Source organism: Bufo gargarizans, chromosome 2 (genome assembly GCF_014858855.1).
Source record: "Bufo gargarizans isolate SCDJY-AF-19 chromosome 2, ASM1485885v1, whole genome shotgun sequence".
Classification (NCBI taxonomy): Eukaryota; Metazoa; Chordata; class Amphibia; order Anura; family Bufonidae; genus Bufo; species Bufo gargarizans.
Window position 1 is genome coordinate 204,450,505 of NC_058081.1, and position 26,240 is coordinate 204,476,744.

The following is a 26,240-nucleotide window of genomic DNA, read 5'->3' on the forward strand; positions in this document are numbered from 1 at the left end:
CTTCCTTCTAGCAATTTTGTCCACTCACTGTTAGGGCTCATACAACCATATCTGTTTTTGCAGTCCACAAATTGCAGATCTGGCCGTATCCATTCCCCATTTTGCCGAACAGCCAGCCCTATGATGGAAACTTTTTTGCGGGGCCATGGAATGGAAGTATGGACCCAGACAACACACTGCTGTCCACATCTTTTGAGTCCCCATTGAAATAAATGGGTCTGCATCAGTTCCGCAACATGGACACAAATATGCAGTCATCTGAATGAGACCTTACTAGATGAATCCTGTCCTTAGCAGCGTACCAGGGTTTCTCAACTCCGGTCCTCAGGACCCACCTACCAGTCAGGATTTGAGAATATCCCACAGAACGAATACCTGTGGTAAATCCTGATGCAGGGACACTATATCATCTGCTCAATACTAAGGAAATCCTGAAAACATGACCGGCATGTGGGTCCTGAGGACTGGAGTTGAGAAACGCTGGCGTAGACAGAATGAAGGAAATATGTGTTTTTCACTGGCTGGCTCCAGAGCTCAATGCACAGACCCCTTCCCCACCCAGGGCTCAGAGCTTTAAGTGCATTTATTACTCAGTGCGTCTGCAGGTTTTGGTTTTAGCTTGTTTATTAGGCTACTTTCACATTGGCGTTTTGGCTTTCCGTTTGTGCGATCCGTTCAGGGCTCTTACAAGCTGTCCAAAGCGGATGTGTTTGCCTCCGTTCTGTCTCCAGTCCGCTTTGGAAGCGGACACAGCGTTTTGGTGCCAGTCTGACGAAACTGAGCCAAACAGATCCGTTCTGAACTTGACACACAATGTAAGTCAATAGGGACAGATCCGTTTTCTATGACAATAGAAAACGTATCAGTCCTCCATTGACTTCCAATGGTGTTCAAGACAGATCAGTCTTGTCTATGTTAAAGATAATACAAACGGATCTGTTCTGAACTGAGGCAGACGGTTGTATTATCTGAACAGATCCATGACGGATCCGCACCAAACGAGAGTGTGAAAGTAGCCTTAGTCAGCATCCCTCACTGGACTGACTCTGCATCAGTTTACATAGTCCTTGCCCCGACCGGCTGTAATCAATGGGTTTTTGCGTTTTGGATTTTTCCACTCAAACTCTCCCCCATAAACTGTATTCTGTGACCTGTCATGATAATGTGTTCTGAGTTCTAGGTCTGTCTGCTGTGAGAATAAATTGTAGGGAAAAGGAAGTCTGGAGCAATATAGTACTGGAAGACTGCCTGTTTTTTGGACATGCCCCTAAGGGCTCATGCACTTAGTTGCTTTGCAGTCCATTTTCCACGATACGTATAGGAGTTGTCTTTTCTCCTCGGATTTAAGTCCTCTTCCGTTATTGCACAAAATCTATCTGTATGGTTTCCGTATTTTATCAGTTTTTTGCGGATCGTACACCAAAAACAGTAACTTATTAAAATCACCAAACACATGAGCAATATGGGCTGGGCATAGCACTTCTACAGTATGGATCCGCAAAATACGGATGACATACAGATGTGTTCTGTGTGCATTGCATAATTTTTGCAGACCCATTGACTTGAGTGGGGTCTCAGACCGTGATTTGCAGACAATAATAGGATATACACTACTTTTTTGCAGAACAGCCATGTGGACAAACTAAATGGTTGAAGTGAATGGTTCCAAATACTGTCGGAATATGTCAGGTATTTATTTCATATAAGATATGAAATCATACCTGACAATACAATCCGGGCCCTAAGCTTTAAGCTTCAGGAGAACCGATTGATGCAGGAGCAGAACACCGGGGCAGCTAGAAGTCAATATAAGCAGACCAGAGTACTGAGAGAGGCTGGAATGGATCCTCATCTTGTCCCCAGTAAAGGCAGAAGTTAATTTGTGAGAAGCTTTAACTCACTTATCCCTTTTACATTGGAAAATCTATATTTTTTGGGCAAATTTGACCTGCCCCAAGTAACATTATAGGCTTTATCAACACCCTTATTTCAGTTGCAGACTTTTAGATTACCACAAGATGGCAGTAGAATGCAGCAAAGCAACGCGATTTACACAGGAATTAAAAGGGAGCCTGTCACCAAAATATGACGTTATACACCACTTACATGGCTCTCTAGCACACCTATCCACGATTCAAATGGTACCTTTGCAATTTTCTTCTGACTTTCACCAGCAGGAAAAACAACGTTTAATCCATATGTAAATGAGGGCTTGCAAGTGCACTGCTGGTCCGGGCATGCACACTGATGCCCATTGTGGGCTTGGCATCACTACATGTAGTGCGCATGCGCTGGCCTCCAGTCCTCCTGTTCAGGTCCGCCCCCATGTCACTGGTTTCACTGCGTTTGTTGGCGCATGTGCACTACATGTAGTGAAGCAGTGCCCACAATGGGCATCACAGTGCGCATGCTCAGGCCAGCTGTGAACTGCATGCGATATATCAGCCAGTCCTGTGGATGAAGCAAGGGACTTGCAGGGCAGGCCAAGGAAGAGGCTGGGGAGGAGTTATGTAACAAGGCAGAGCACACCGAACGCCGCCCCTAGGCACTTGCAAGCCCTCATTTACATATGGATTAAACGTAGTTTTTCCTGCTGGTGAAAGTCAGAAGAAAATTACATAGGTGACATTTGAATCATGGATAGGTGTGCTAGAGAGCCATGTAAGTGGTGTATAACGTCATTTTGGTGACAGATTTTTTATTTATTTTTTTAATATAAAAACAAATACGTCAAAATTGGACAACTTGTCAATGAATGTCAATTTCTTCTAAAAGAATGCATAAAATGTGTTACAACTGAAAAGTTAAAGACTAAATAAGCTCACACTGTTGATACCTGCTCTTGGGCTTAGCTATTCTGTAGACCACTTGTTTTGGCAAGTCCTGCTCCCTTTCTGGCACTGCTCAGACTCCGGTTCAGATCTGACAACATTCTAAGCAAATGTCCATTCAGCTGGATCAAAGCTTAGATTATGTGAGCTTTCAGAAACTTCTGTGCATGGCCAGATGGGCTTATGTGAACACATCCATTTCATCCTGGAAGTTAGTGGTGTTTGATACCAGAAGAATGTGACCTTAACATGTTCCTGTGACAGTTTGTCTGGAATTCCACTTAACAAAATTAAGCCACTTTACAAATGAACTTGATTAAAAATATCCTACTGGTTTGTCTACAGCTCTGTCAGACATATCCCCCATGATTTTCGGGCAACCACTAACCCATGTCCAGCATAATCCTTCGGCTCCCTCCTAACACAAAATGTTAGTAACCGCAGTAAACGAAGAGCTTGACACTGCGCAGTAATTAGATGCGATTTTCTTCTTGTTCGCTCGACTGTATAACTTGCAAAAACCGTGGCACTCCAGATTTTGCAAATAATGTCAGAATGAAATCTATAAAAATTATACATTCTGGTCAAACCGGGCCTTTCAAGCTGTATGTGGGAAAGGAGGGTGAACCAACCTGCCGGCTGGATGAAGCATCTGGTCAGTGCAGCCTTCATTCCCAGTTACGGCTCGGGCTGTAACTTCTCTAATATCTATTCTGGATTTTTACTTCTGACATTACTTACAAAATTTGGAGCACTACCACTGCAGCACCCGCACCTGAAAGTGAACAGTTCCACTATGACTGACATAACCTAATTCGGTCACCACGCAGCCCTGGACGTTTCTTGGCGAACGTGCAACTGGTATAAATTTAACTATATAATTCTAAGATCACTTACCACTTCATCTGCAGTAAAATCAATAAATCCAGGAAGAATCAAAAAGTCACTGAAAAAGAATAAAGCAACATGTAAGCACCATACCTGCAATTCATGTACAGTGCACAAGACTGGCAGCATTTACCTAGGCTACGCCTGCAGATAGAAGCTAGCACTTTCTCTGGAAACAGTCTCCAAACCAAACATCATAGACTAAAACTTACCATAGATCCTGAAGTAAAAATTCTACACAGTTCCAGCTGAAGTGGTTCAGAGCTTGTGGGATACATGAAACACTACAATTCCACAAGCCTTCATTACATAGACCTTTTATTCTGACAAACTAAGTGTGTTCCTGGTATTAAGCCCCTAACATGCCGCCGATCAACTGACAAACTAGTAAAACAATCATTTCACCGGTACAGGACAAGTGATTGTTCATCCACATACAGGCCTGATGACCACAGCATAAATGTGGCAAAACCAATCACCAAAGATCAGGAACATGTTCACATGAATGTTTGTTCCTAATCACTGCCCACTTATATGCCTGTATAAATAGAACTTTACACATATCACAGGGAAAGGGCATGTAAAGCCTGCCCTAAAGATAGACACACTGGTAGCATATCACTAGGTTATGCCATCAAAATCAGATAGAAGCAGGTCCCACCTCTGAGACCCGCACCTACCTCCAAAATGGGTTCAGCTATTTTCAGGAATCCCTCAGAAACAAATGGAGAGCGGTCGCATGCGAGGTGTGCTCTCTGCTCACTTCAGGGAACCTGTTCTGGAGATAGGTGCGGGTCCAAGAGAGGGGACCTACACCCATCGGACACTGGTGGCATACCCTAGCAACATGCTATTAATGTCTAAGATGAAGCAACCCCTTTAAATATCTAATATGTATGGCCAGCTTACAGTCCAAACCCACAGATTTAGGCAGAGACAGCCAACCATCTATTGTGTATGATGGCCGATTTTGGGTGCGATAAGGATCAGGTATATTGGATTAAATTGCCCAATCCTTTTGATAGTAGAAAGTTTAACGGTTGCCAGAGGAGTCTGGCAGCAGCTTTCTGCCCTTTCGCAATATGGTACATAATGTATTGGAGGATCCAGAGAGATGAAGGCGACCTCTCATGTGTATGACAAGCTTTACCTGGCCCATTATACAATTATGCCAAATACCTCAAACTTGTTCTCCTTTAAGTGGTTGTCTACTCAGAACCATGCAGAGAGCTGATCTTATTGTGGAGGACCTGGCATAAATATATATTTTCAGGCTGCCCAGGAGTTCCTTGTAAGATTAGTTTCCACCACTGATAATGCAAGGGGGACACACATGAGGAACTTGACCAATTAACTGTCTGAAACCAGGAGTTCTAGACACAAAAAAAAATAAAAGCCCTCCAATTGGGTCGCCCTCAATAGGGCTGACGACCTCAATTAAAGCCTCATTCACACATCAATGTTTTAAAAAAAAAAAAAAAAAAAAAAAAAAAAAACACAGTCTGTGGCTTACGTTGCACTAATATAATGTATAGCCACTAATCATTTAGCAAGATTGAGAAGAACCTTGCTGGTAAACAGTAGGTTCAACACAAATAATGCCTCAAATCCGATTTCAAACCGGTAATACCATGTTAACGTAGCAGCGGTAAGAAGTTCCATTAACTAATTGCACGTCTTTACTTCTGATGTCCTCACAGAGCCCCACATGCTTTATTTTACTACTGGTCTTCGAGAAGCAAAGTCTACACTGTACAAAAAAAAAAAAAAAAACGTGGGGTGACAGATGAAGGTATATACCCAGCTAAATACATGCGACTGGCGCTGCCACCGAAGAGCACCGAATGTGCAACACCAAGGATAAATATACAGAGGATACACAATCAGCATCGATCTGGAAGGAAGCAGATGGGCGAAAGCAGCAGACTGCCAATCCCTGCCTGCTGACTAATCTCTTGAAACACTGACTTACCTAATGCACATGCAATCAGCTACAAGAGGATTCTATCCACAGGAGGCAGATTCACTGGCTATTCATATCAACACTTACATAATGCCTCTTTACAGCTCCCCCATACAATAACTGATAAAATGAAGATTGATATTTTTGCTAACCACCATACTGATCACAGCCACTATGCTATGAGGGGAGGGGGCATTTCTGGTTGGGCCAACATAAGGCTACATGCACACGACTGTTGTGCGTTTTGCTGCCCGCAAAAAACACAGATGGCTTCCGTGTGCATACCACAATTTGCGGAACGGCACGGACAGCCATTAATACAACTGCCTATTCTTGTCCACAAAACGGATAGGTTATATTTATTTTTGCGGACCATGGAACGGAGCAACAGATGCGGACAGCACACAGAGGCCCCATTGAAGTGAATGGGTCTCCATCCAAGCCGCAAAAACTGCAGCTCAGATGCAGACCAAAACAGTAGTGTGCATGAGGCCTGAGCCTGGAAGTAACAGCACATTCTTATGACCCTACACAGTGTATAGCCTTGTCTATACAAAGCAAATGAGCCGAGGGTTGGTTATTTGATATAGCTATTCATTTATTTTTTTCACATTTCATATGTGAGCCAGCCTGGCGACTTCCACAGCATCAGGAAAAAGAAAAAAAAAAAAAAAAAGAAGGTCTGGGGTCTGAAAGTGTGGAGCCACAGAGGAAGAGGTGCTCAGGGCATATACCTAGTTAGGAAAGATCCTTTAACCCTGCTCTAATATCACACAGTGCAGAGATCTTCTCCCCTTCCTTGTGTTTCTTGAAGTAAAACACCTGCTATTGACATTTGTAAAGGCTCTCCCATTTGCTAGGTTCTACTTTCTTTAAAGCAAAAAAAAAAATCAAAGAGGAAGCGGATAGGAGTAATGCAATTTCTGTAATTTCTAGAGAATCCAGTAGAGGGAGCAAGTGTCCTGACGGACTACTGCGACAATGCTGAATGGTTGCCTCGTACCAGAGAAAGCAGGAAAAGGGGAAACTTTCTGTAAGCTGGAGGTGAATTTTTGCTAAGGTTTACATTACAACTGGACTAAATCAACCCTATGGAAATGGTCAACACATTATCGACATGCTACACATGAAAGAGACCATCTGCAGAAGAGTTTTGTACATGGAATACAGATAAACAAGAAAATGCAAAATAGTTAGATGTTACCAGGATTTATTAACAGCAATGCAAGCAGGCTTTGGCTACTTTCACACTAGCGTTCGGCTGTCCGCTTGTGAGCTCCGTTTGAAGGGGCTCACAAGCGGACCCGAACGCTTCCGTCCAGCCCTAATGCATTCTGAGTGGACGCGGATCCGCTCAGAATGCATCAGTCTGGCGGCGTTCAGCCTCCGCTCCGCTCGCCTCCGCACGGCCAGGCGGACAGCTGAACACTGCTTGCAGCGTTCGGGTGTCCTCCTGGCCGTGCGGAGGCAAGCAGATCCGTCCAGACTTACAATGTAAGTCAATGGGGACGGATCCGTTTGAAGATGACACAATATGGCTCAATCTTCAAACGGATCCGTCCATGGCTAATTTCACACTTAGACATTTTTTGACAATATAATGCAGACGGATCCGTTCTGAACGGAGCCACCGTCTGCATTATATGAGCAGATCCATTCAGAACGGATCCACTCTGAACGCTAGTGTGAAAGTAGCCTTTACTGTACAGATGTCAGAATACAACCATACCCAAGAGAATAACACATTCTACTAAGGAGCTGACACCTCCTGCCATGCATATTGACTTACTTGCATTTTGCAAGAAAAAAAAAAAAAAAAAAAAAATATAATATATAATATATATATATATATATATATATATATATATATATATATATATATATATATATATATATATATATAATTCTGGAGCATCTATTTTTAAGACCATGTTGTGCCATTCCTGAATGATGTTGACAGCAGTCTGCCTCTAGGTCCAGATAAAAGATCACTGGAATGCCAGCTGTTCTGGAACTACAACTCCCAGAATGCTTATTTCACTTCAGTGGGGTTTAGTGTCCATTCACACGTCTGTATGTGTTTTGCAGATCCACAAAACACAGACACCGGCAATGTGCGTTCCGCATTTTGCGGACCACACAGTGCCGACACTCATAGAAAATGCCTTTTCTTGCCCGCAATTACGGACAAGAATAGGACATGTTCTATTTTTTTTTGCAGAACGGAAGTGCGGATCCACGAATGCGGACAGCACATTCCGGCCCCATTGAAAATTAAAGGGTCCGCACCCATTCGCCAAAATTGCGGAACGGATGCGGACGTGTGAATGTAATATACAAAGTCCCTTTTAGAGACCCTCTGGATATTAATGTATTACTACTGTAGTGGTCAATGAGACCTAGAATCCCTTTAGGGGTCTCTAATGTTAAAAATAATATCTTTATTAATTTATATTTAAAAAGGTTTGCACCTCACACAAATTAGGAGGATCCATCCATTTGAGAGACCTACAGTCAGGTCCATAAATATTGGGACATCGACATGTTCTAACATTTTTGGCTTTATACACCACCACAATGGATTGGAAATGAAACGAACAAGATGTGCTTTAACCTGTTTAGGACATAGGGCGTACCAGTACTTTTTTTTAAGTCAGTATGTGGTGACAAGTGAGCTGATTCCTCTTGTGGTATCTACGACAATCACTTTAATATTCATAGGTTTCCACGGACAGCATGGGGGTAAATTATTCAATGGGAGTTGTGTTTGTGTTTCACAGACGTTCAGCAGGGATCCCAGTGGGCAGAACGGGTCTCATCCACCCGTCTGTCCTAAGGGTGGTATACACACACTTGTTGTAGTCTTAATACGTGCGGGCCGTATTAAGTAATTTTATAGAGCAGGTTGTCACAGATGCGGTGATACCTAATATGTATACAATTTTTATTTTATTTATGTAAGTTTTATACAAGGACTTCATTTTTAAAACCCAAAAAAGTTTTTGTGTCTCCATAGTCTAAGAGCCATAGTTTTTTCAATTTTTGGGTGATTATCTTAAGTAGGGTCTAATTTTTTGCGGGATGAGATGACGGTTTTATTGGTACTATTTTGGCGTACATGTGACTTTTTTGATCACTTTTATTACCTTTTTTGGGAAGTAAGGTGGGCAAAATTTCTATTTTCTCAGTTTTTATGGCGTTCACCGTGCGGGGAAATTAACATGACCGTTTTATAGATCAGGTCATTACGGACGCGGCGATACCTAATGTGTAGTGTATTTTATTTTTTATTCAGTGATAAATGTTTTTTTTTATCTTAACTTTTTTGACCCAGACCCACTTGGTTCTTCAAGATCCAGTGGGTCTGATGCCTGTATAATACAGTACCCTATATAGGGTACTGTATTTTACTTACACTTTGTCTGAACAGATCTATGCCTTTAGCACAGATCTGTTCAGCACCATGGACAGCAGGATGCCCGAGAAGGCGTCCTGTTGCCATGGAAACCTTCCCCGTCTGCCACAACTCCTGTTGCCATGGAAACCTTCCCCTGTCTCCCTCTCCATCGGGGACACTCTGCTGACACTCTGGTATAACCACTGGCCACCAACGAATTTTTGATAAATTGATAGTTTAGGCACGCTAAAGTTTCTGATCCCCGCGGTGGATTGTGACAGGATGCTGAATGACTTCAGCCGGCATCCCGTTCCGATTAACCCCCGCGGCGCCGGAATCTCGATTTAAAGTTAGAGCGTACCGGTACGCTCTGAGTCCTTAAGGACTCGGGAATAGGGCGTACCGGTTCGCCCTACGTCCTTAAGGGGTTTCTACCACCAGAAATACTGTTATGTAGCTGACGGACATTAGCGATGCGCTAATGTCAGCACTACATAACAGTATGTTTTTTACCTTTCTCCCTGCAGCTGGTAAAAAAGGAGATTTTTGTATAACTTACCAGTTAAATCTCTTTCTCGCTCTTCCTTGGGGGACACAGACCTTGGGTATAGCTCAGCTCCCTAGGAGGCGTGACACTAAGTAAAACTGTTAAGCCCCTCCTCCATCAGCTATACCCTCAGCCTGGAGATAGAGGCTACCAGTTGCGTGTCCAAGTAGTGAAAGGATAACAACCAATAACGGAAACAACCAGCCAGCAACCCAACGGGGCGCCAGACCATAACCCTGTAACCAAACACAGAAGGGTGGGTGCTGTGTCCCCCAAGGAAGAGCGAGAAAGAGATTTAACTGGTAAGTTATACAAAAATCTCCTTTTCTCGCCCATTTTCCTTGGGGGACACAGACCTTGGGACGTTCAAGAGCAGTCCAAGAAGGGAGGGACCACAAACCCAAGGCGGAACACCACCAGAGCATCAGGAAACCGCTGCCTGCAAAACCAGGCGGCCCAACGCAGCATCCGCTGATGCATGCGTATGCACCCTATAGAACTTTGTGAAAGTGTGCAGAGAGGACCAAGTGGCTGCTTTGCACAACTGTTCAGCCGAGGCCCGATGCCTCTGCGCCCAGGAAGCTCCGACTGCTCTGGTGGAATGAGCAGTGACGCCAAAAGGCGGAGGTCTGCCCTTGGCTCGATAAGCCTCAGACACCGCCAGTTTAATGAAACGGGCAATAGCCACCTTGGAGACCGCCAACCCTTTGCGCGAACCCTCCGGAACCACAAACAGGGAGTCCGTGCGCCGAAAGGACCCGGTGACCTCCAAGTAAATCCTCAACGCCCTGACCACATCCAGACGGTGCAGTTCCCGTTCTCTGGGGTGGGAAGGAGAGGGACAGAGCGACGGAAGGACGATGTCCTCATTGATGTGAAAGGCGGAGACCACCTTTGGCAGGAAAGTCGGGACAGGCCGAAGCACAACCTTATCCTGGTAGAAGATCAGGAAAGGTTCGGAGCAAGAAAGAGCCGCTAACTCCGACACCCGTCGGAGAGACGTGACGGCCACAAGAAAGATGACCTTGCAGGACAGAAGGCGAAGGGAGACCTCCCGTAAAGGCTCGAAGGGGGCTGATTGGAGCGCCGAGAGCACCACATTCAGGTCCCAGGAAGGAACTGGAGGGCGGTACGGCGGAACAGAGTGAGCCACCCCTTGTAAAAAGGTCTTAATTGGCCCTAGAGGGGCCAGGGGACGCTGGAGAAGAATAGACAGCGCCGAAATCTGACCCTTCAGAGAACTGAGGCACAGCCCCAGGTCCAGACCCGACTGGAGGAAGGACAGGATTGTGGGAAGAGAAAACCGGAGAGGTGGGATGCTCCGGGACTCACAGAACCCCAGATAGGACCTCCAAACCCGATAGTAGATCCTAGAGGATACGGGCTTACGAGCCCGGATCATGGTGCGGACTACGTCCGCGGAGAAACCCCGTCGCGTTAAGACGGCGGTCTCAATAGCCACGCCGTCAAACGTAGCGAGCCTAAATGCTCGTGGAAGATCGGTCCCTGAGAGAGAAGGTCTTCCCTGGAGGGCAGTGGCCACGGTGCGTCTGCCAACAGCAACATTAGGTCGGCGTACCAAGACCGGCGGGGCCAATCCGGGGCGATTAGAATCGCGGGGACGCCCTCTGCCGCGATCCTCCGAAGAACCCGTGGCAGGAGGGGAAAAGGAGGAAAGACGTACAGAAGGGAGAATTCGCGCCACGGAAGGACGAGCGCGTCGGCGCCGTATGCCTTCGGGTCCCGTGCCCTGGCCAGGTATAGGGGGACCTTGTGGTTGAATTTGGAGGCCATGAGGTCCACGTCGGGGCAACCCCAGCGAAGACAAAGGGCTTCGAACACCTCTGGGTGCAGGGACCATTCTCCCGGGTCGATGGTGGACCGGCTGAGGAAATCCGCCGCCCAGTTGTCCATCCCCGGGATGTAAATCGCAGATAAGGCCGGCACGTGCGTCTCCGCCCAGAGGAGAATGAGGGTCACCTCTTGCATCGCTGCGAGTGCCTCCCTGATGGTTTATGTATGCCACAGCCGTGGCATTGTCCGATTGGATCCGAACAGGGTGGCCCCTCAGCAGATGGGTCCAGTGTCTGAGGGACAGAAGAATCGCCCTCAGTTCCAGAATATTGATTGGAAGTCTGGACTCCGATAGAGACCAAACGCCCTGGACGGACCGGGGAGGGAAAAAACCCCCCCACCCCCGTAAGCTGGCATCTGTGGTAATCACCAGCCAGTTCAGTGGAAGGAAGGACTTCCCCCTTAGAGGGATATGCAACCACCAGCCGAGGGAAGCTCGAGCCAGGGGAGGCAGAAGAAAGGTCCTGTCCAGACTCCTCAGTGATTTGTCCCAGGCCGACAGAATTGCCCTCTGAAAGGTGCGGGATCGGAATTGTGCGAACGGCACCGCTTCGAAACAGGCAACCATCTTTCCCAACAACCGCATGCTGGATCTGAGGGAAGGGCGGTGATGACGGAGGAGACTGCGAACCGACCCGCGAAGGGCCAGACGCTTGTCCGACGGAAGGCGGACCTCCGCCAACTCTGTATCCAGGAGCATCCCCAGGAAGATCAGCCGTCTGGAGGGGGTAAGGGAAGATTTGGGGTGGTTGATAATCCAACCGAACCGCGTCAGGGTCTCCAGAGTGAGTTCCACACTGCGGGATGTCTGAGAGAAGGAGGGTGCCTTGACCAGGATGTCGTCCAAGTATGGGAGAAGAAAAACACTTCTTGAACGTAGAAGGGCCAAGACAGGGGCCAGGACCTTGGTGAACACTCGAGGAGCAGTCGCCAGACCAAAGGGAAGGGCGACTAATTGGAAGTGATCGTCCCCCACCGCAAAGCGCAGGAAGTGGTGATGACATGGAGCAACCGGAACGTGGAGGTATGCATCCTGAATGTCGATTGAGGCCATGAAATCCCCTCTTTCCAGGGAGGCCACTGCGGACCTGAGAGACTCCATCCGGAATCTCTGCAGTCGGAGAAAACGGTTCAGGCGTTTTAGGTCCAAGATCGGACGCACTGAGCCTTCCTTCTTGGGAACCACAAAGAGGTTCGAGTAGAACCCCCTGAACCTTTCCGTCGGAGGCACGGGGGCGACGACACCCTTGTCCATTAGAGAGTGAATGGCCGCGAAGAAGGCGGCCACTCGTACGGGATCTCGCGGAGGACGGGATCGGAAGAAACGGTCTGGCGGAATGGACGCAAATTCGATTTTGTATCCGCAAGATACAATCTCGAGCGCCCATGCGTCTGAGATGTGGGCCCGCCATACGTTCCTGAATAGGAGAAGGCGGCCCCCCACCCGGGTGGGTGGGGGCGCACCTTCAGGCAGAGGGCTGCTGGCCTGTGGGAGCCCGTGCAGGCTGGGACTTGCGCCAGGTAGGTTGCGTCCGAAAAAACGGCTTCTTGCGTCTATCCTGGGCTGGGCCAGAGGAAGAAGAACTGGCCGCGGGTCTAGACCCGGTGGGCTTGCGAAAGGACCGAAAACGGGACGAACCAGCGCGACCACGGGGGGCGCCCATTGGCCTGGACTGGGGGAGGTGAGTACTCTTCCCACCCGTGGCCTCTGATATAAGTTCGTCCAGACGGGTTCCGAACAGGCGGGAACCCGTGAATGGTAGGCCGGCCAAAGAGCGTTTGGAAGCGGCGTCCGCCGCCCAAACCTTCAGCCAGAGTTCCCTCCTGACAGAAACTGCCAGGGCAGAGGAACGGGCAATGAGGGCACCCGCATCAAGGGAGGCCTCACAGACGAATTTTCCGGCCTGAACAATTAGTTGGGCTAAGGAACGGAGGTCCTGAACAGGGACGTCCGACCCTAACTCCCGTTCCAGTTGCAAACCCCATTCAGAGACCGCTTTGCCAACCCAGGCGGAGGCAAAGACCGGTCTAAGGGCCGAACCAGAGGCAGTAAATATGGCCTTGGAGAGGGATTCCGTACGACGGTCCTCAACAGACTGGAGGGAAGATCCGTCCTGTACAGGAATAGTAGTGCTTTTGGACAGGCGAGCCACGGGAGGATCAACCTTAGGCGGGGATGTCCACGTGGTCACAGAATCCGCTGGAAAGGGATAACAAATGTCCAGCTTTTTGGGTGTAATAAAGCGGACGTTAGGCCGAGTCCAAGCCTTGGATACCACAGAAGAAAAATCAGCGTGTATGGGAAAAACCTTGGAGGCCTGTTTGGGGCGGAGAAAGGACACGCCGGCCTGTTCAGAGCTGGGGGGGTCATCATGTAGCTGAAAGGTATCACGGATGCTAGTGACAAGATGCCCCACCGCGGACGCCAATTTGGACGGAAGCTCTGAGTCCATGTCCACGTCCGAATCCGCCAGTTCTCCCTCAGAAAGCGTATCCCTTTGAGAGGATAGACTTGACTGAGCTCGCACGCATGGCGGAGAGAGCGAAGCATCTGGAGAAGATGTGCGCTCAACCCTTGAACGTTTCTGAGTATGCCGGGCCCTGGAAGATTCGCTGGGAGGCAGGGAACCAGTGGGGGCGGCAGAAACGGTAGTCCCAGCGGGTGCGACAGGGATTGTGGCAGCCTGCGGGAGAGGCGGTCTATCCACGAGACGGCCCACTACGTGTGTAAGGCTTTCCACCGCCTGAGACAGAGACCTAGCCCAGTCAGGGGGTTCAGAGGCACCGGGGGGCGCAGCGGGGCCTGCACCGGGGCCTGACATGCAAGGCAATGCGGCTCAGATTGCCCACGCGGAAAAAGTTCCTTACAGGCGGTACAGGCATGGTACCAGGGTTTGGGGGCACCTGTGGGATCTGACATGCTGAAGTGTGGTTGTACTCTAATATAGAGACCACAAAGGGTTATAGCAGCTATGACCAGGAGGGTTAGGAGAGGGTTAACTGTCCTACCAGTGCCTCAGAAGAACGTCAGGAGATGGCCCAGATCAGCAGCAGCAGAGAAGCAGTGAACAGCAGTGGAGCAGCAGAGAGCAGCAGAGAGCGCCCACAGAAGCCGAGCGATGTACACAGGAGGTTAGAGTCCCCCACCGTGTCCCAGCTTCCTGTCAGGAGTGAGGAAGCGCGGGAAACCTCAGCAGAAAGCGCGGGGAACAAGCTCCGCCCCCTCCAGCGCTTGAAATGTCTCCTGTGAAGGAGAACGTAGCTCCGCCCCCAAAATGACGCGCGGAAGCCACGCCCCCTGCCGGGACCGCTAAGCCCCGCCCCCCGTTCTCGGCGGGAAGGGGGAGAGAGAGAAGAGAAAAAATGGAGTCAGCCCCGAATGAGGGGGGGGGAGAAAGATAGCAGCGTGGGGGGGAACGGCGTGGGGGTGCTGAGGATGCTGCTGTGCTGCATTGTCCTGCAGATGAGCGCTCAGAATGAGCGACCACGGGTGCCCCCCTTACCCAGAGGGGTAGATGCTGCAGATAGGGACGGGGTATGGGCTGGAATAGCCATCTCACCGTGCGACGTCTTCACCCTCAGTCCTTTCCAGCAGGGTCGCCCCTTCAGCCACTGGCACCGCAGTGGCAGGAAGCTGGAAGAGGGGCTTGGCGTGCGGGCGACCCCCTAGCTGGCGGGATGTAGGGGAGCCATTGCTGCCCAGATCCTCCTATTGCTTCTGTGGGGGAGGCAGCAGTGCAGATAAGTTGGCACTGGCGCAGCTCAACCCCGGGAGAGCAGAGAGGTCTAATGCGTCTCTGGTATCCCTAGGAAAAAAATAAAATAACAAAATTAGAAGAAAAAGTAAAAATAACAAGGAGAAAACAGCCCTGCAGTAGCAGGGAGTGTCTTGCCTCCTTGGACACTAAGCTAAAACTGGTAGCCTCTATCTCCAGGCTGAGGGTATAGCTGATGGAGGAGGGGCTTAACAGTTTTACTTAGTGTCACGCCTCCTAGGGAGCTGAGCTATACCCAAGGTCTGTGTCCCCCAAGGAAAATGGGCGAGAAAAGCACTTTTATAATATGCTAATGAGCCTCTAGGTGCTATGTGGGCGTAGAATCAGCACCTAGAGGCTCAGTCTACTCACCCTTTTTCCCACCCAGGTCCTCTGTTCTGCCCGCCCCTCTTGATTGATGGCACGGTCCACTACATCGCTGCAGAAATCCTGCGCCGTTCACTTCTGTATTCGGTGCAGGGAGTGAATGATGCACTCCTGGTGACCGATTCCTCAGTGAGGAATCCGGCACCAGGAGCGCATTATTCACTCACTGCGCCTAATCCAGGAGTGAACGGCGCAGGCGCAGGATTTTGGCAGCGATGTGGCGGACCGTGCCATCAATCAAGAGGAGCAGGGCGGGCAGAACAGAGGACCTGGGTGGGATAAAGGGCAAGTAGACGGAGCTGATTTTAAGTCCACATAGCACCTAGAGACGCTCATTAGCATATTATAAAAATGCTTTTTTTTTTTTACCAAAACGGCTGCAGGGAAAAAGGTAAAACACTTATGTAGTGCTGACATTAGAGCATCGCTAATGTCAGTCAGCTACATAACAGTATTTCTGGTGGTAGAAACCTTTTAAGAAGATGGCTGTGGTCATTATTTTTGTCTGATAGTTGGACGAAAGATCTTGCATTCAAGAAAAGATCATTTGAGAATGAAAGATCTTTCCCAGAAAGATCATTTGTCCATCACCCGCTTTTACTGAATGCGTTATGGAAATGGCAGATCTTCAAAACACAGGTGTGGTCTGTGTACACACACTACAGTTTTTGTAGGACCCACTGTAAAAAACAAAAAAAAAAAAAAACAAAAAAAAAAACACTATTCTCATCTGCAAAACAGACAATAGGATAGGTTCTATAATTTTCAGCCCAGCCACATGGATGTGGACAGCACACGGACGTCATCCAGTTTTTTTTTTTTGAAAATCCACAGGAATGAATAGCTCCATGTGCAATCCACACAAAATGCAGATCAGGCACAGAGCAAAAATAGTTGTGTGCACGGCCATGTCTGAACGTTCACCAGACGACTGCTCAACCATCTTCTAGTTAATTACTAAATCTGCCCCTACATTTCTAGATAATAAATTGTAAACTGCCCATGCATTATTTAAATTTAGTAAGAAGCAGGATACAAGTCAGCAGGCAATTGTGCTGTGCACACCATGGTAGGTTTTAGTGCTGGGCTCGCCATATGGTGCATTCTTGCTAACCCACTGAGAACATTAATGTGCAGAGCCACAGTTAACCCATTTAACCGTCAGGTGCCATGTTCTGTCAGGCACAGCCCAGGCAGTTAACCCATTATGTATTTTGGACTACACAGCTCCAGTGTCAAACAGCCAGAGAAATTAGAAACTTTAACCCTTTTAGTACCAGGCCGATTTAAAAAAATAAATAAAATTTACATGTGTCACTTTACGTGGAATTAACTTTAGAAGTCTTTCTTATCTAAGCGATTCTGACAGTTTCCTCATTATGATGGACAGTAATACCGCAACATAATTACCTAACATTACCCATATGTCTACATTAGAAGTCGTAGCATTTTAGCTGCAATGTTTAAAGTCTTCTAGAAAATTTTGAACCATTTTTCTTAAAGGTCTAATTCAGTCATTAAGTCACTATGTGGGGCTCACACAACAGATTCCAGTACCACCCATAAATGATTTTAGAAACTGCATACCTGAAACTATTAAAAAAAAACTGATTATACAAGCTTGGTTAACCCTTTAGCGATTTCACAAGAATTAAAGGAAAGTCAAGGTGAAACTTCTAATTTATTTTTAAATGTGAAACTTTAATTTTTTCCAAACTATTTTTTTATTTTACACTGTACCGCATAAGGTCACACAAGACCTCTGAGGTACATTTAACTGACATAGTAGCCCCAGTTACACTGAAAATACACCCCCCAGAGAGGCTGTACAGCAAAACACAACGTTGTACAGCCTCAGTGCAGGGCTGATCGAAGTCTGTGGAAGACACGACAGCTCCTGCACTCTCCTGGCCCCGGGATCACATGACCACCGGGCCAGGACAGGAAGCGGCATAGCGCTTCCTGATCTGTACACACTGCACTCATTGAGCACTGTGTATACAGCGATCTAGAAGGCAGGTTATAAGTGGTCCCTGCCTTCTCTCTGGGTTGCCCTGCTGTCACCGACAGTGGGTTCCCCGCTCGGCAGCTCAGCTGCGATCTCTGAATGGACGTTTCAGAACGTCCATTCAGAGATAAACCGACTGCCCAAGGAGATTTATAGTCAAAGGGCGGTTGGGAAGTGGTTAAGGGATGGAGTGAGCATTTTGACACCACAGGTGTGTTGCAGAAATTGATAAGCCTGTGGGACTGAAAAATGAAAAATTTAAAAATTTCACGGATACAAGACTCCAAAGTGCCAAATACACTGTGCCCAGCTTGTGCCATTTGAGACACCACACTCTTTAGATTGTTAGGCAGGTTCTACTGGGAACTTAAATGCCATAAATGTGTATGTAATCTGCTGTTTGGGTACACTGCAGGGATCAGAAGGAAAGACCTGGAGCACAGATTGATACTGTTATAAGGCAGCATGTTGGTTTTGAACAGCCTCTGGGGTACCAGTACAGCCATTTTCTGACCACCATACATTTATTTTTCACATTTTGTTCATATTTTTTCTGGCGATTGTGCGAGGGATCATTTTTTTTCTTTTATTGGTACCATTATGGGGTACATCCAACTTTGACAGCTTCATATTATGATTTTTGGTAAATGAAGTGACCAAAAAAAAAAAAAGAAAAGTCTGTTCTGGTATAGTTGAATTTATTTTTTGCCAATTTATTTTTGCAGCATTCACCTGCCTGGGTAGATCATGTGATATTTTTATAAATCTTGTCATTACGGACTCTGCAATATCAAAGGTCTATTTTTTATTTATTTTATTGCGTTTTACAAAATAAAAGCATATTTGAAAAAAAAATAAAAATAATGGTGTCTTTTTCCTAGTGATGTTCTTTTTAAAAAAAGTCACATTTAAAAAGTGAAATACAGCTTGAGACTTTTTAAAGGGAACCTGTCATCAACTTTATGCTGACCTCACTGAGGACAGCATAAAATAGTGACAAATGCCGATTTCAGCGGCGTGTCTCTCATGAGCTAATAGTAAGTGGTTGCTGAGAACCAGTAGCATAATCATTGCAGCTCAGGCCTTGAAAATAGTCAAATCTACCCGAGAAGAGTCATGGTTATTCCTAATCTCCTGCTCTCTCACCCGTCTGCTGATTGTCAGTTCTCTCCTAGAGAGAAAGGGAGAAAACTAGGTAGAAGACTGTCAGCCATCAGCAGGTGGGCAGGGAGAGCAGGAATTCATGAATAACCAAGACTCTAAGGCCCCTTGCAGACGAGAGTGTCCGGATTAGATCCGGATGCATTGTGGCAAACCCCCGTGAGTAGGTACGCAATTGCAGTCAGTTTTGACTTTCGTTCAGTTTTTATCGCGCGGGTGCAATGCGTTTTGCATGTGATAAAAAACTGAATGTGGTACCCAGACCCGAACTTCTTCACAGAAGTTCATGTTTGGGTTCAAGGTTGTGTAGATTGCTATTATTTTCCCTTATAACAATGGTTATACGGGAAAATAATAGCATTCTGAATACAGAATGCATAGTACAATAGGGCTGGAGGGGTTAAAAATAAATAAAAAATATTTTAACTCACCTTAATCCACTTGTTCGGACCATGTGATGAACGTAGTGACGTCAAAGGTCCTATTCCTCACAAAAGAAGACAGAAGAGGTGCCGGCTGCGCGAACAAGTGGATTAAGGAGAGTTAAATTATTTTTTAACCCCTCCAGCCCTTCTGTACTATGCATTCTGTATTCAGAATGCTATTATTTTCCCTTATAACAAATAATGATCGGGCCCCTGCTGCTGACAGCGCATGCCCGATCAGCAAGCCACACAAGTACGGAGCTGGGATTGAAGTCATTGTCCAAAGCAATGTACATGTATGGCACAGACTACGGGTTAAACTTTCCCCCCCTCATTTCTATACAATAAGAAGCAACACAACTTCCTCTACAAGTTCTAACAATCAACTGAATGCTGGCTGCATAGTTAAACTGCTGGGTCCAATTAAAACCAGCACAGCTCAGATTGTAATAGCGGTCAAAGTCTGGAGTGTTTTCCTAGTGCTAGTGTCAGCCAAAGTTACAGGTCAAGTCTACAGTATAATGATCATATCCTGTATTTGTCTTTTCTGCAATTTTATAGTTGCTGCGAGAAAAAAAAAATCTCAATCCTTTCTTACATATGTATTGGCAGATCAGCTGGCATTAATATAGGTTTCAAATTTGAAAAATACAAAATAGATGTATGCATCCCTAACGACATTTCAAAGAGGTATCCTGACAATTACCATCTATGACATACCTCTAAGAGGTTCCCCACCTACAGGGAGAACATAGGTGCTGTGACCCTATTGTGCAACAGGAAAAAACATCTTGCAGCTGCCATAACAGTAAGAGAGGACAAAACAAGATACAAAATGGGGCGCATGCATCCCCCTACGACATTTTAAAAGGGGTATTATGATAATTGACATACCTCTAAGATATGCCACCTAAAAGGTAGGTCCTATGACCCTAGGGTGCAACAGGAAAAACATCTTGCAGCTGCCATAACAGGAAGACGGGACACAGCAAGCTATAAAAATGCAGAGGCAGATCTTAATGGACAGAGCTCTTGTTTTTCTTTCCTGTTGTGACTTTCATAGGCCATTTTCTACAGCTAACTGTGGGCCAGATTTGGGAAGAGGGGGGGGGTCACTTCACAATGGATACCATCTGATCTCCATCAGGCAATGGGGGACGCAAGTATAGTTTGTTTAAACTGATGATCTGTCCTCTGGATAGATCATCAGCATCTGATCGGCAGTGGTCCGACACCCGGGACCCCCACCGGTCAGCTGTTTGAGAAGGCAGCAGCGTTCCAGGTGCACCGCAGCCTTCTCACCGTTTACTGCCTTCCCACTGACGTCACGACTAGTATCAATGGCCTGGGCGTGGCTAAGCTCCATTCAAGTGAACAGAGTTTAACCACACCCAGGCCAGCCTTCTCAAACAGCTGATCAGCGGGGGTCCTGGGTGTCGGACCCCCGCCGGTCAGAGGATAGATCATCAATTTAAACAAACAAACTCCAGAACCCCTTTAAAGAGACAAAAGCTTTACTAGTGTGTACAATGAACAAAAACACAGCAAATGCAGTGCGAATGTAGCCTTAAGGTAGCTGTATCACCCAAAACCTATTTTTACCCTACACATCAGCATGGCCTACTCTTGTTCATTTTCTATTGATGGCGGTGAGAAAACGTGGAATATGCACAGAAGGTATCCATATTTGTGGGTCTGTTTTCAGACTAAAATATGGACACTTGTGTAAGTGAAGCCTAGAACAGTTCTAAGCTTAGGTGGAATTGAACCTCTTCAGATGGTGAAGACTAAACTAGACATGGGGTTAGCCACTTTCTGGCTACGGATGTGTATGTAAGATGCCTACATGGCACTTACGAATATAGTCTTTGTTGATAATCTGCATCATTTTCTGTATTTCATGTGTTTGCCAATTTGTTTATGCTGTCCACACGGAGGTGCTGTCCATAAAATGGCTGCTGGCGGAGGGTCATGTGACCAGGCAGTGTGCCTGAAAGAAGAAGGCAGAGTCATGTGTTTGCTCACATGACCCTCCATTAGTGGCCATTTTATGGACAGGACCTCTATACGGACAGCACATAAAATTTGTCGAACAATGGGACAAGGCCTATGAAAAACTACAAACGGCACAGATCATCAATAAAGGCTATAATAGTAAGTGCCATGTAGTCATCTTACATACACTTTGGTCAACCTCTGTTAATATATATATTTTTTTGTTTACTGAAAACCGACCTGACTTTAAACGCCTACTAATAAGGTAAAAACAAAAAGGGAAGGGGCGAGCACATACATACAATAAAAAAATAAAAAACTGTGCCAATAAACAAGGTGTTTGTCATACAGTGATTATATGAGAATAAAAAGGAAACACTTGCCATTCTGAATTCTTTTGTAACCAAACTGGTGGTGTAACCTCACTGCTGGTGCTACTGTCCCGCTCCATTATCGGCATAACATGCAGCCAACCGTGACAGACTTACACTTATTTATTTTGATCTGGAATATGGGAGGAGAAGGATCACTGTTACAGACTTTCCTTCCTCTTTGACCAATAACCTGTAAAGAGCTTTATTTTTAACTTTAAATGGGTTGCCTGGAATTATGCAGAGAATGTAATAAAATAATAATTAACCACTCCCATCACTCCAGTGGTCTTTGCTGCTGGTGATCAAACAATGTCGTGACATACAGGCGTGTTATAAGTGCAGCCTTTCACTGGCCTCAGCGGCTTTACTTGCATGAATGGCATCAGACAATAGAGGCTAGTGATTGGCTGCAGCTGTCATGTGGATGAACAAGCAAAGACTGGGGTGGACCACCGAACTGCAGGGGGGGGGGAATTGAATAGGCATTTTTTATTTTTATTTTATCACATTCCATGCACGTTGCTAATTTTTTGCAATCCCTGGATAACCCCTTTAATAGTCAGCAAAAACTAAAGCACAATTCCAATCTAAACCCCATAAAAGGAAGAGTCTTGGACACCATTTCTTCCCAAATAAAAAATGCAGTTACCAGTTTTCCATCAAGCTGTAAAAAAATGCCTAGGCTACCATTAGTTAAAAGGGTATTCCACTCCAATAGAATATGGTTGAGCCTGATAAGTGTAAAAAAAAATAATAATTACGGAATCTCCTTCCTGGTCCAAACATAACTTCCCAAGACTGATACTGGTGGCATACACCCTCAGTGCTGCTCATACCAAGTAAGTTAAAGGGGTATTCCAGCTTTATTTATTTATAATAGGAAACCATACAATTTTCTAATATACATTAAAATTCTGTACACACACCTTTCTTCAGGCAGTTAATAATCCCTAAATGCAGTAGAATGGTATAGCCCATGTATCCATAGCCTCAGTCATGTGACCCCCCCCTTCACATTATACAGTATATTCAGTAGGCAGCAGTGTTACACGACATCCATGTGATAACTACTAAATAGGACTCCTAGTGGAATAATGATTTTATCGTGGTTAACTAGTAACTAAATTAGTGTGTTTAAATGACATTTGCCTCTACGTGATGGTTGCCTGTCTCTAGGTGATGCTATATTAAAAAAAGTTTAGTGCCGTACCATTTTTTTTTTCTTTAGGGGAGGCTGCGAATTTATAAAATAAAAGGTGCAAGAAACAATTTTAAATAGATGTATACGAGAATATTTTGTTCAACATCCTACTCTACACCAGGGATGCTCAACCTGCAGCACTCCAATTCCCAGCATACCCTAATAGCTGTAGACTGTCAGGCATGCTGGGAGTTAGTTTTGCAACAGTTGGAGGAGGGCAAGTCGGGCATGCCTGCTCTACACAAATAAATGTCATCATTAAAACCAGAATACCTCTAACATTTGATCTGCCACACATCTCTTGTACTGTGCTGCTGTGGTTGAGAGAGGACTAGGTTTATTAAAAATAAATAAAATTAGTCTTAAAAAAAAAAAAAAAAGGATAAGGGAAGGTGTCATCACAAAATGAACTGTTTAAAGGTTTCTTCATTTTGTAGTCTAGCTCAATATTCATCCTCCTGCCTCACACATTCCTCACCCATATGTACGCCCATAAATTCCTCCTAGCTCAGTCTCTCCTAAATGTCATGCGCTCAGTGTTTGACGTCACCGGACCGGAGGGGCGGGCCTTAGCGTAATGTCGGCCAGCCAAGTTACCGCCCCTCCATAATAACTTGGGCTGCCAGTACATCACCGAGTACAAGAGTCGTCACTTCTGGACAAGACTTTCCTTGATGAAAACGGGGCTTCAGAAATATGTGCCAAAAGTAGTACATGCATGTTTGTAATGTTTTAATGTTTATGTCAGTCTAGCGCTATTAGACCAATGTCCCCAATCCCAGACAACCCCTTTAAGTCTGTTATACAATTCTGGATTTCTGTGCCAGTCTGGTATAGGTTTCCTGAGTTCTGTGACCTGCCCTGGTTGTGCAACATGATTTGCTGGGACATTCTTCATTCTGTCATGTCTTGGTGCTTCATCTGCCTAGTCTCAAGTCTGTCTGGGCCATTCCAGTTCTGTACACCTTTAGGCCTCTTGCACACAAACGTTGTGTGCCCATGGCCGTAATGCGGCCAGCATATGGTGGGTCCGCAATACACAGGCACTGGCCAGTGTACACTCTGCATCATGGATGCGGACCCATTCACTTGAATGGGTCTGCAATCACGGAGATGCGGAACGGAAGCACGGATCGGAACCCTATAGAAGCACTCCTGTGGCTTTTCTGTCCGTCCCTCCACACCGCAAAAAAAAATTTTGAACTTGTTTTTTTTGCGGTGCGGACAGATCATGGACCCATTCAAGTTAAATGGGTCTCGATCCATCCTGGCAAATTGCGGTCCCCAATGCACAGAACGGATGCACAACGTTTGCGTGCAAGAGGCCTTAGCCAGTGTTTTTTCTATGCACCGTTTGCTTGACCTTGTCTGGATCTGAATGTGCCCTGCTAGAGTCTGTATGGAGCTTAATCTGTGTGTGTGCCAGCTTCTGTCTGCATTTCAGTACCCGTTGTTTCTTAATCATGTTCTTTAGCAACAGTGTTAACATCTTGTGCTTCCTTATGCCTAAACATCTTAATCACTGCCATCCAGTACCAGCCATGTCTGTACAAATTCCTGAAGTCCCTGTCTGCTTCTTTTAGTCTGTCTGGGTTCCTGATCAGTCTGTCTGCCAGTGCTCCACATCGTCTCAAACCCGTTTCTGTCTTGGACTCTCCTATATTCTGCCTGGTTCTAAATCTGTGCCTTGTTTATGTTTCTAGAGTTTTGTACTAGTATCTGACCTCTGGGCGAGCTGCCAACTACACCGGGACTATTCCAAGAGGTAGCCCCTGCAGTTAAGACTTTAGCAGGACTGTGCACAGATGCAGTGACGTGATAGATACCACTGCTTCGTGGCAGGCAGCACAATCTACTACATGTTTTGTAGGCTACATAACCTGAATGTGTATGCTGCAGCAATACAATTTAAGGTACTTTCAACACTTTGTTTTTCCTTTTCCGGCATTAAGTTCGTCCTAGGGGGGGGCTCTATACCGGAAAAGAACTGATCAGGCATATCCCCATGCATTCTGAATGGAGAGCAATCCGTTCAGGATGCATCAGGATGTCTTCAGTCATTTTAACTGATCAGGCAAAAGAAAACCGCAGCATGCTATGGTTTTATCTCCGGCCCAAAAAATAATAATTAAGACTTGCCTGAATGCCGCATCCAGCATTTTTTTTTCCATAGGCATGTATTAGTGCCGGATCAGGCATAATACCGGATCTGTCCTTCCGCTCTGCACATGCACAGACCGGTAAAAATTTGAATATTAAAAAATCAAAACGGATCAGTTTTTCTGTATGACAGACTGATTTGTTCTTGCACAGCATTTTTTAGACTGATCAGGATCCTGACCAGTCTTAAAACGCAATCAGTTTGCATGAGTTTTGCCGGATCACTCTGCCGCATGGAACTGCTTGCCGGATCACTCTGCCGCATGGAACTGCTTGCTGGATCACTCTGCCGCAAGTGTGAAAGTAGCCTTACAAGTATAACCTTCTCTTTGATGCAGTGAATGTAGAGAGATTATACAGATTTAAGCCAGCTGGTCAAATTATAAACAATTTCATTTTTAGATTCACAAATCACTAAAGCTTAATTTCATAATATATTTTTAGGGGCTGGAGCTCCTCTGAGTAACCATAAAAGGGGCTGTCTGACTTACTCCAAAAGCCCCTAAAATGTGTCAATGTAATAAAAGAATGTATCTTTGTTCCTCTGTTTCCAGCACTGCCACTCTAGAGTTTACACTCTGCAGCTCTATACAGCACAATCACTGCAGCCAACTACTGGCCTCGGCAGTCTGATGCCATATACATTAGGGGCCAGTGAATGTCTGCAGCAGTCACAAGAAGTATAAGCTACACCAGGGATCAGCAACCTCCGGCACTCCAGCTGTTGTCAAACTACGACTCCCAGCATGCTCCATTCACTTCTCTGGGAGTCCTGAGAACAGTCAAGGAGGTGTGCATGCTGGGAGTTGTAGTTTCACTACAGCTGGAGTGCCGAAGGTTGCTGATCCCTGAGCTACACCAATGCTGCAGCTTGAAAACCCAGAATGGAGAAGTAGCGCCGCTAACGGCAATGAATAAATTACAAATATGTTTAATAAAAACACATTTTGGGGCACTTTTGAAACAAGTTGGACAAACCCTTTAAAGTGGATCTGTCCAGCCCTAATTAAAAGGGATATTCCCACCTTAAAGAAAATACCTTAGAAATAGAAAAATAAATGTAATTAGGTGGATTCGACACCCATGCTTAATAAAACTCAGGGGTTTAGCGGGCACAATAGCTGGTGGGTGCCTGCTATTTTACACAGCACACCCCCAGCAAAGTCCATGACTGGAGATAACTCCAAAGATGTACTTTTAACCCCCTTATATGCTGTATGTCAATTGCAACCATGCTATCTGACCAGTGATCTACCATAGATGAGATATTCCCAGTGACCTAATGGACTATTGT

The 26,240-nt window shown here is 46.0% G+C and overlaps 1 protein-coding gene across 4 annotated transcripts in view; it reads right to left on the reverse strand.

The window, feature by feature from the left end:
• Window positions 1–26,240, reverse strand: part of IMPDH1 (inosine monophosphate dehydrogenase 1) — a 227,795-nt gene that overhangs the window by 38,014 nt on the left and 163,541 nt on the right. For 3 of the 4 annotated variants that reach the window (XM_044279934.1, XM_044279936.1, XM_044279935.1), the window contains one exon: window positions 3,729–3,777. In XM_044279934.1, coding sequence (XP_044135869.1) covers window positions 3,729–3,777 — 49 coding nt within the window. Of the gene's footprint in view, window positions 1–3,728; window positions 3,778–21,594; window positions 21,716–26,240 lie in introns of all 4 variants that reach the window. The other variant, XM_044279937.1, reaches the window with a different exon arrangement.